Genomic DNA, 11,199 nt, shown 5'->3' on the forward strand with positions numbered 1-11,199 from the left:
ACAAAAGATATACATCTTTGCTTTCTAAAGACAAAAGCTTCAAGATTCGATTTGAATCTGAATTTGACTAAATCTGAACTTAAAAAGAATGTATCACTTTTATAATAAAAAGTAATCCGATAGATTCGAATGCTGCAGTTCTATAGATCCATGCTACCTGTCTTCACAAAGCCAGGCCCAAATTCACAGCGAAAGAATCTAGCGAATCTGGCCGAAAGGTCCGCGCAGCAGCAGGTGAAATCTGCAGAGTCCGACCGCGGACCATCTGTTGTGCACGCTACCTTAAGGGCCGGGTAACAGGTTGTTCGTACCTTTCGCGGCGGAGATTGTTTTGTCCGTTCCCTCGAAGATCGTCCACGGTCTAATGAATCATTCCCTCAAGATATTGGAACTAACCGACCCAACTCGCGTTCTTTTCAACGTCGCCACCTCGATATAAAGCTAACTCGCGTGTCTCCTCCCTGCTCCCATGACTCGTCACTTTCCCGATCGTCACGAATGACAAGCGTATCAGGGTCGAATTCGATGAAACGGTAATTGCGGAGCACACGATCGTCGCGTTATCAAGAATCACGCTCTCAGCGTCGAGAATCGAGCAGATACGCCGGCTCGCACCTGGTTCCAAGCCGGAACCGACGATCTCCACTCCGCTCGCACAATGGGACACGTACCAGCACGGAGTAAAGGGTTGCAAGAAGACGAGAGTCTTCCGGGAAGCGATGAAAGAGCCTCGATCCTCATTGGAGGCCGTTCTGAACACCGGGGACCAGTTTTGTGTCCCGGGTCAACGTGGCCTATGCGGTTTTTGCTCCTTCTCCTCTCGGATACGCAGATCATTCGAATTTGGGATTTTAAGGATTAAGGAATTTTAGGAAACTGAGCCCTCGAAATTTATGACTACACAAATTTCAATTTTCAAATTTTCCACATCATTACCATCGGAATCCCACCCCTAACTTTTAGAAATGCAACTCATAAACAGGAAACCGGTCGAACATTTCCACACCATTGCTCACGTAATCGATACCCATCCAACAATAATTGAATGCTCCAAAAGTGTCCAATAGATCCAAAGTCGTTGACCTGCGCTTCCTCGAGGTAAAAGAGAATTTTCTCGGAGGTCGACCATCGCGACCCCGTTCCTTTTGTGACAAAGAAGAGAGTTCGTGGCTTCGAGGTATTCTTTCCTATTCCCAAACCCAAACGTTGCGACCTTTTGTCGGTGGCCAGCTTCGCGTTACATCGGTCCGTCCTCTTGGACCGAGAAGACTCTTTGCACGCCATACTTCGTGCGATACACACAACGTCGTGGAATAATGGAACCTCTTACCCGAGTATACACACGCAGCAACAGGGCGCACCTGTTCGATCGGACCAGTCGCCATAAAAGCCCAGGGGCCAAGGTAGCTTTTGCTTCCACACTTTCTTGCACGGTACACACGCGTGCGCACCGCGTGTACCAAGGGCCGTGCTTGAAAGTAAACGAGCACCTGTCCAGGTGAACGAGAAGTTTCCTGTCGAATCGGGCCCGTCATCCGGTGGACACTCGGGGTGACCAGATTTCTGCGGAAGAACAGCGTTGCTTGGTTTCGCTCGTGTCGACGGAAAGACTTATAACATCCGCGATATGTGGCGGTACAAGCAGAGGGATTTTGCAAACTGCCACTGTTACGTTTTCTATAGCATGTTGCACTGTCACCTATTTCTGTATGGTGCACTCTGACTTTCTTATAGGAGTACATTTTTGTAGAAGTACATTTAAGACTTCGTAGTTGAGACTGAATGTGGATGTTTAAATAGGGAAATGACTTTTGCGAATTAGACGAAAGGAGGTTAAGAGGATATGCACGAGTAGACATGTGCGATTCGACAATTTCGAAGTCGATTTAATTCATTCTGATGTGGTGGGAATAGTGAGGAGCAGTTAAGAGAGCAAAAGAGATGTTTAAATATGCACATGCGTTCATACATCATTGTAAAAAATATTCAGATTTAAACAACCAATTCATATGCACTTTATAAATGAAGTCCATTAGTAGATGACGAAGAACTTCAAAATTTTTCCTCATATTCCCGGAACTCCATGGATTCTCTTCCATATTCAAATTTCTTATCTATAATTGCAGAGACGATTTCGAACCCTAATTTACACATTCGAAATATCAATAAGTGTCAACTCTCCATTAGAAATTCTAAGCGACCGTATCTGTGTCACGTTAACTTTGAACGCAAATGAGTCCCCAAAAAAGAGTACAAGATCCATATAACCTGTGAATATGTTTTATAACCAACACAGTCATAAAATCAATTCGATGAACCGTTTAATTCGGCACACGCGATTTTGACGCGTTGTCACGCGATGTTTAATGAATCCAAGATCAAAAGGTTCCGATGGTTTCCCGAACAGGCGAAATTTTCGTGTGGCCGCGAAATACTCGCGCGACAAGCCACTTCCGCCCACCTTTGACTTTCACTGACTATTTTGGCGCCTATTGGACGGCGTCCGAGCGGTGTCTGGTATTTGAAGGAATTAGAATCCGCGTGGAGGAAGATCGAATCGATCCGTTAGCCGACGAATGGAAAAGCACCAAGATTAAACGCGCGTTTAACGAGAAACCGAATCCAAATATTTAACGGGGCGACAACGAGGGGAGAATCTGGAATGGTTGTGCGATTCGGAACACCCATATGGGCGAGAGGCTCGAACAAAAAGCCCGATCGAACGCTGGCTGTGTCGATTGAATCGCTAGTACGTGGCAAAAGCGCGTGGGATTTAATACGCGGCGCAGGTAGCCCATTGCTGGCCAATGAATTGAACACGCGTTTGCACGCCATATGTTGTTTGCCTCGCTAAAAGACCTTTGTGCCCGGCGTTCTGCTAACGCGCCCATGAATGAACGCGTGAATGAGCCCGCGGGAGAAACAACGAGATGGCTCGTGCCGCGTCAAACCGTTTCTACGTTCAGATTATTAAACAATAATTTTTACGTTGAGTCACCGCAATTTGCCAATAGTACCAGTGCCTAGATATCTCAATCAAAGTATAACTATTTTCTTGTACACAAAATATTTCAGGGAAATATTTACCTCTGCGCAGACTGTTCAAATACTCACGGTATGCGCGATAACTTCAAACTATTGTCACGCATTAATCATTGCGCGGTTCTAATACGTCATGCACGTGTTCAAATAGAAACAAGCAAGATTTCAATGAAAAATTCGATAAGTTAACCGAGTAGATGAATTTATCTTTAACGCGGCAAATCTGTCGCAGAGCTGGCAGAGTAGAAGTACCGGAAGGTTCGCGCTCGTGCTAGACACTTAAACGTGGCCGTGGGGTCGGCTGTCCGTCGGATCTCGACTCGAATCGAATCGATTCGTCTCGAACCGGGGGCTGGCCACCAACAATTACTTTTATCGAGCAGGGGGCCCCGAGGGTCCTCGACCAACAGCTACAACGATCGTTCCAATGGAGAGATAAAACAGCAGTGAGTTCGTTGTTTGTCGAAAGACAAAGCGCGTTATTGTACACGTCCGCGAAAGTTATGCGTTGTTCCGCACTCGTGCGATAACGAGCTCGTTCCGATATTTAAGGTGTCCGCTGATCGCATCTACAACCTTCTGAATTTCGACACTGCGATTGATTTTTTATAGAGACCCTACTATTTTTATCAGAAGAACATTCTCACGTTATTAATAAAATTATAGACAATTTTTTTCTTTTACAGTTTCTTGAGCCTTTACAAATTGATGCAGTTATATAATATTGTAGAAGTTTGTTAATGCAAAATATTTTTTTATAAAAGTTCAAAAATATATCTCTTTCTTAAAAAAGTTTGCAAACGCAATGATGAGTTTCTGAAGAGAAGCTAAATGAAAAGTTACTTTTTTCTTTACTATCTCATAGACCATAGAAGTTGCAACATAAAATTTATATTGAATTGAATTGGATAATTTTTTAAAAAATAAAGATTGATGTGGAAGTTGATTTAGGAAAGGTATGAAAAATCGCAGAAGACTCGTGTAAGGTTTAAAATCCAAGTAATTTATTTCGTATAAAATATCTCTATATATAGGTGATATCTGTATCTCAAATAGTAGTTTACTTTCTTTACAAAAACTAGAAAAAGTGGTACTCGCCCTGAGTCGTTTCGCCGTTATTCTCTCTCGCTCCCTCTTTACACGGACAGTAATAAACTCAGGCGTGACGACTCTATTAATTATTATATCTCTTTTTTTCGAGCGACCTCTCCGCGAGGAACGCCAAATAAGACCAGTCGGAGGAACCTTCCTCGCGGCGAGTCTCTCGTATTTCTCCTCGCACGTTTATAGTTATTGTACAATGACTAGCTTGTTCGAGTAACTTACAGTGATTTACAAACGCAAAGAAAAAGTACAAAAACGCAAAAGGCAAAGGAAAAATAAAATAATTAAGTTCTTTCGCTCTCATTCTCTCGCTCGATCCCGAGTTACCAAGATACAAAAAAAAAAATAAAATAAACCACTCAGGCACTGGACGATCATTTAAATACTTTTCCCTCTCTCTGTATCTCCGTCCATCTATGGCGACTTACAATAATACTTTGTTTCTCGTGCGTGCCTTGACAGCTAATCGTTCTTATTTACAATAGTACATAAACACGTGGCACAATTTAATAAAAAAAAGATGGCACTTTGGTGCACGGTACACGCGGTATATCAAAGAAAATACATCTTTTCGTTGGAAAATTGAACACGATCGACGAAAATATCATCACCGTTAGTCGCGTGTACGTTCGTTCGAATCGAACGAAATGGCAAGGAATACAAGAGGAAGAAAACAAAAAAAAAAATGGGAAAAGGAAAGATACGAAAATGGCACGGCAGTTTCACGGGACCGCGTCAAGCGGTTACAACGACTCGTCCTTTCTGCCTCTCCTCGAAGGGCATACGTCGACTATCGTATCCTTTAAGTACAGAGACGTTACGCGCTCATTCTCGCTGTTTGTCACACGCACACGCACACACCGAACTATATACAACGGGACGAAGGGCGCGATTCGAACGCGAGAAAAATGCACAACCATCGGATGGGGTTCGATCTATGGGTTCAATTTATCGACGACAGATTTCTAATGATCTCGTTTAAAATTCGAGCATGGAGAAAGCGTGAATTTTAATCGAAAGCCAGGTACTCGAAACTACAACCGCATACACCTCGTAAAAACTTGGTCTTCGTCGAGAAACTGAACCCCCTAATCTTCTCCTACTTCTACTATTATCATTATTCGTTTGTACTCCGATTAACGTAAGGCACTTCATCTTTTTTCGAACCGTAACAAAGTAATAAGGAACGTATCAGGCAATCACACACGCGACGCGATCAAATCGTCGCAGTTTTCTTCGAGGAATCCTCGTCGGGATCTCAACACGCGTAAGCCATCGGGACAGGAACTCCCGGGCATCCGCCCTCCTGGTGTTTGGTCAGCAACGACATCCTGCTGAAGGTTTTGCTGCACGAGGTGCACGAGTACTTTTTCACGTCACTGTGCGTCTGGAGATGCGCCCTCAAGTTACTCCTGTCGGCGAACGCGCGATTGCAGTGCTGACAGCTGAAGGGTTTCTCTCCCGTGTGCGTCCTGATGTGTCCCTGGAGCAGCCAAGGCCTCGAGAACGCCTTGCCGCAAAGATGGCACTTGCAGGGCAGCGTGTGCGTTCTGATGTGCATCTTGAGCGCGCCTAGACTGACGTACACCTTCTCGCAGTACTTGCACGAGAAAGACTTCTTCGCCTGACCTTCGGCCGCGGCGCAGTGGAACTGTTGATGTTTCGACAAGCCAGAGTAAGTCGAATAGGATTTCCCGCAGTCTGGACACTGATACCTGGGCGACGAGGAGGACGAGGACGAGGACGAAGTGGAAGACAGAGACGCCGTGGAACCACTGGTCACTCCGGTCTTCTCGATTTTCGGGTTCACGATCGTCGAGCCAACCGATGTGCTTCCAGCCGATGATAATCCGCTGTCGCTGCCGGGAGAGGAGAGATCTTCCGGCGTGACTGGCGGAGGCGACCTCAAGGATCCAGATCCCAAGGAACTCGTTGGCGACAGACCACAGTGATCAGGACTTGCCCAGTAGCTCCTGGCGATAGGTCGCTGAATCGTTGGACAAGTGAGCGCGCTGTGCGGCGGCGGTGAAACTGACGGATGATGCTCCGGGGAGGAGTGAGGATACGCCGGCATCGGATAGGACGGATACAGCTCCGCTCCCGCGTGGTGATAACGGTGATAAGCAGCCGGATAGGGCAAATAGTGAGGCGGGTAAAGCGGGGCGGCTCTGGCCCACGCCGGAGTGGCGTAGTGCGCCAATGGCTCGACGGGGGTGTTGAGATTCAACGGTTCCAGAGGTGCTTTGCTCGCCATGAAGTGCAACGGCGCCGACGTGGCCGTCACCGCGCTCGTCGACGACGAGTTGTCGTGCAGGATCACCTCTACGCGCGCTTTCTTCGCCACTGGATGAATCGGCGCGATACCCACCGGTGGCGTGGTCGCCTTCGTGGGGTAATGATGATGATGATGAACGTGGTGCACGGGGTTTACGTGTTGGTGCATCACGAGAGAAGTTGGTCTAGGCGCCAACGGTGGTGACGGAGAGACTTTGACGACCGGTGACGGAGACCTGGACGCGCGCGCGTGTTGCTCCGGTTCTTGCTGCTGTTGATGGCGTTCAGCCATTCTGCTGAGATCTTCGGGTTTTGTACTGAGGTTCTCGGGCTCAGGAATATCGTCCATCACCACGTCGATTATTTCTTCTGAAGAAGAGAAAAGAAAACTTTGTTTTAGATAAAAGATTCTCTATTCAATTAAAGAAGGATTCTATGACTCGAATGTTCTGTCAAAATTTTTGTTAACTATTCGCGTATAAGTAATAATCGCTCAAAGTCTTTATACGATAAATAGTTTAATTTGCAAAGAGTTAGGGATTATCTAGTTGTTAGTTCGAAATGGGGAAATCGATCGAAATAATCGAAGCTTACCTTTGATCACTTCAGGAACCTCTTCGGTAGGCACGACATGTACTGGCCGCTTTTTAAGCGGGCAGTGGCTGTAGCTGTTGTTCTTCTTGACGAAGCTTCGCGGCACTTCTTCGACCAGCATTTTGACGTTGCTTCGCTGACGATTTCACGATTCCAAGATCCGAGTCGGCTCTTCGCAGGTACTGGACACCGCGAAGGCGCTGCGCCGCGATTATAATCCAATTGTTCTCGTGTTCGCACTGACCACAATATATTCTGTTCCCTCGTGCGCGAGGAACAACAAAACTGTCAAGATAATCCTAAGCGATGTTGTCACTGCACTGTGTCACACATGTATGCAAACAACGGTCCTCTCTCCTTTTTCAGTGAAATCCACTTTTTCGTCGATGTACGAGCACTCGTGCGATCTCCGGCAAAAAAAGTGTCGATCCTCACCGTACGCTCGTCGAGACTGAACTGAACCGTCTGTTGAACCGGCACCAGGGTTAAGTCGAAGAAGAGGAAGAGGAAAGAACGAAAGACTGAACGCGAATACGTTTGAAGGAACCTACGATACTCTGCACGACTCTGACAACTGTTCGGCTGCAGGCCGGTCTCTGACTGGCAGGGGGGTGCGCCAAGTCCTTTTATAACAGGTCACCCCACCGGCCAGGTGCAGGTGGCCCGCACGTGCTGCCCGACCAATGCAGGCCCGTGGGCCCCGCGCTACCCACCAATAGGGGACGCCCGGTCACGGGCCATCGTCCAATGAGAACGCGGGCATCTGTTCCGCCGGCTCGCGTATCCCCTCTACGGCTCTATGCAACAACAGGAGGTGCAGGATGTTGTTCGTGAGTGCGACGCGATTATCCTGCTGCGCTCCGTTTTGCGCTACCTTCTCTCTCCCTCTCTCCTTTTCTTTCCCCTTTTTTCGCCTCTTTCCCCTTTTTCGATCTGCCGTCTCTCTCCCTCCCGGTGGATCTCGATTGCCCCCGTCTTTCTCCGTTCGCGCTCTGTTACACCGTGCGTTGCGTTGTTGTACGGAGCAGATGCTGGGCCCCTACGTAGCGTTCGCCCTCCTCCTTCCTCTTGGGGCCGCGTTGCCACCCCTCGCCGTTCGAGACCTGGCCCAACGACCCGTCACCTCTGCGCTGTCGTCGGTGCACGTACACCGCCGATTCGAGCGCGAACGCTTCCCCTCTCTGTGCTCGGCTTCGCATTTTTCTATTCGAATTTCCGTTCGGTCTACCTGAATCTTCTCTCCTGCTCCCTCTCCCTCGGCGAGTCGCTTTCCGCGCGCGCGAGCCTATACACGCTCTCGAGTGTCGCATTGGCTGCTGCGCCGTTTTTTCTACGCGTCAGCCGCCTTTTCACGTGCGCACCGACGAGTAGGAGCGCGTTCGTGTGCGCGCTGCAATCCGCCCGGTTCCCCTTCTGAATTTTACCCCTCGTTCCTTTCTCGCCTGACCCCCCCTTTCTCTCCCTGCAACCCCCGCCTTTCCCCGCCAGCCTCGGTTTCGAACGTAACGGTCGTGTCGCGTGCCACAGCATCGCCCACGCGTGCTGGAACCCACACACGCACGTGCGTGCGAACACGAGGGACCGTTCGACAGTGTGCGTGCACACCCCTCCCCCTAGAACACCAGGATTCACGAACTTTGCTCGGCATTTTTGCCCGGAGAGGGGGCGAACACCGAAGATGCATGCTCCGTTAATGATCCCGCCACGTGACCTCTTGTCGACCAGATCAACCCATTGCGGTTTTCTGATTTCTCGTAAATGGACCGAGGAAATGTCGGCAACTTTCTTCGTTCGCCGTTAACACGATTTTATTTCGAGAAGTTACAGGACTAGAATTGTTAGCGAGAATCAAATCGAGTCGCTATTGTATCTCTTGTTTACACGAATTCGAGAAAGAAAACGTTTACCACGCATTGAAATCCCCAATCAATTGCGCTTCAATTTTAATTTCAGTCGCTCTACCTGAGCGCATCATAAAAGTTTCCACATTAGCATGTTTATGACACCTACCTACGGTAGGGGTATCCAGGTATCCTAATATTATTAATAGCGTCAACGGTCCGAATCTTTTGGAATCTCGAATTTAAAATCTTTAGGAATCAAAATATTTTGTAAACTCAGAAATTTGTATGAAAATTTCCATTACAACGTATGCGAGGTATTCTACGACCCTACAGTCCGTATTTTAATAAGAGAACCCCTACTTAATTACGCTAATGCGTCTGCATTGTCTACGAATAGTCGATGACCCATCGTAAAAGGAAACATGTTTGCGAACGCGAAATTGTTCCGGTAATAACATGCTCCGAAAATTTCGAACCGTATACAATTGGTCGGAGAGAAACGCTATGATCTATAACACATGGATTAGTCGTTGAATTTACGAGACAAAGGAACACTCGAGCATTCCGCTCGATCGATTTTCCGTTTCGTTCGACGATGTGTCACCGGCGCTAAATCAGGTTATCACGGCTCGACGGGATCGTTCGAATCGGTCGATTGAGAAACGATAACAACGTGGCCCGAGACCGGTATAATGATTTTTGACGAAGGACCCTTGTACTTGCCGTCGTAAACAGCTCGTTCGCGTAACGCTTTATTCTTCGGGTTAGTTACCTGTGTGCACGCTAGCCGATCGTTCCTTCGAATTGTTTCGTAATGGAGACACGGAGGCAACGATTCCGAGCTTTATTTTCTACTCGCATCTTGCTTATGACTATCAATTTCGAGTCAGCTGTTGCATCGTATACTTGTATCTACTGTTTTGCTTTCGAGATGCTTGCATGTTTGTGCGGTGCAGAATCAGCGGGAAATGTAACACCGAGTTCATGCGATGATTCAAGAGAACCTGAGATGAGTGAGAAATTGTATTCGAGATTTTTATTCTTTTGCGTTTCACCACGGTATTGCATTTCAAATTGTTCTTTCCGAAGAGGTCGAGATTTTACTTTATGGCTTCTTAGTTCTTTCGGTAATCGCGACACATATATCTCTTTTGTCTCTCTTGATGGCGCCATAAACCGCGGAGGTTTAATCGCTTCAAATTCACCCGGAGGCATGAATACATTCTTGAATACATTTTTCAGAACCCTAAGTATGTGTTGTTCCATATGAACTATTATTCTATCATAAACTGAAGAACATAATTAACATTTTATGCGTCGTCAACCATATGTGAACGACATATAAATCTTTACCTACATCGCTTAGTGAAAACCCTTTTACATTGTAAATAAATTTGTCACCATTGTAAAATGACGCTCAAATGAATATTTTAAACACCTGGAAGCATAAAAGGTATTTATGTTTGAAACGGAATGTGTTTGCTGGCACCATACTTCAAAGAGTTAAGTGCGCTGACGTTTAGACAGGATGTATTACTCGAAATCGCCTCCGTCGGCAAACTCCAGCCACGTTATAAATTTATCCGATCGTTAAAAGCGACAGAGAGTTCGATTCGCGTGGCGATAAACGACGAACTCCTCGAGGAGAAGTCGCGGCGGCACGAGGACGATTTGAATCACTCTGCTGGACTTGTGTTTCGTAGCACAGAAACCGCGTTGCTCCATTTTCTCGCGTCTACTCGCCTTGCTTCTTCGCCGACTCGCTTATCTCGTCGGCACCCACGAACCGGAGTACAACGCTGTCCGTACACGCGAAGTGTCTTCTTATACAACGGACACGACGCGTTCTTCAAGGGTGGGTTCGATCGATTTTCAACAATATACGCTCCACAATGTACTCGTTGATTTCACACTTAAAATTTAACTCTAGATTAAAAGATTGTATGATCATGAATTTTAACTTGATGACAAGTTGGTAAACGTTGACGAAACGAATAAAAATTGTATCTAATATAAAACAGTATTTAAGTAATTTATGGATACATGAAGAAAGGCATAAGAATTCCACACTTGGACATACGGTTTCGAGCATCCGATTTGTCGGCTACCTCCCGTTCCCATAGCACTCGTGATTTATGCTTCGCTAACTCATTGACTTTCAATTTTGCGGCGCAAAGTTTGTCCAAACGTTTATGCGAATTCGTAAGCGTGCAATGGAAAGGAAACTGTCGAAATGCTGACTGTGAAGAAACAGAAGGAAATCGCGAAACCGATCTGTTACAAATAGATACCGATCGAACCGATATCGATACATATTGATTACGTCGAAAGTACGAGGTAT

General features: G+C 46.7%; 1 protein-coding gene across 1 annotated transcript; it reads right to left on the minus strand.

Moving 5' to 3' along the window:
• Positions 1-4,024: 4,024 nt before the first annotated feature.
• On the minus strand, positions 4,025-7,629 carry LOC100883895 (uncharacterized). Its single transcript, XM_003704343.3, has 2 exons — positions 7,015-7,629; positions 4,025-6,789 (listed from the first exon to the last, which is right to left on the minus strand). Exons 1-2 carry the CDS (start codon positions 7,133-7,135, stop codon positions 5,405-5,407), a joined length of 1,506 nt encoding a protein of 501 aa, XP_003704391.1. The 5' UTR covers positions 7,136-7,629; the 3' UTR covers positions 4,025-5,404.
• Between the last annotated feature and the right edge of the window lie 3,570 nt (positions 7,630-11,199).

The sequence above is a fragment of the Megachile rotundata genome, chromosome 6 (genome assembly GCF_050947335.1).
Source record: "Megachile rotundata isolate GNS110a chromosome 6, iyMegRotu1, whole genome shotgun sequence".
NCBI lineage: Eukaryota > Metazoa > Arthropoda > Insecta > Hymenoptera > Megachilidae > Megachile > Megachile rotundata.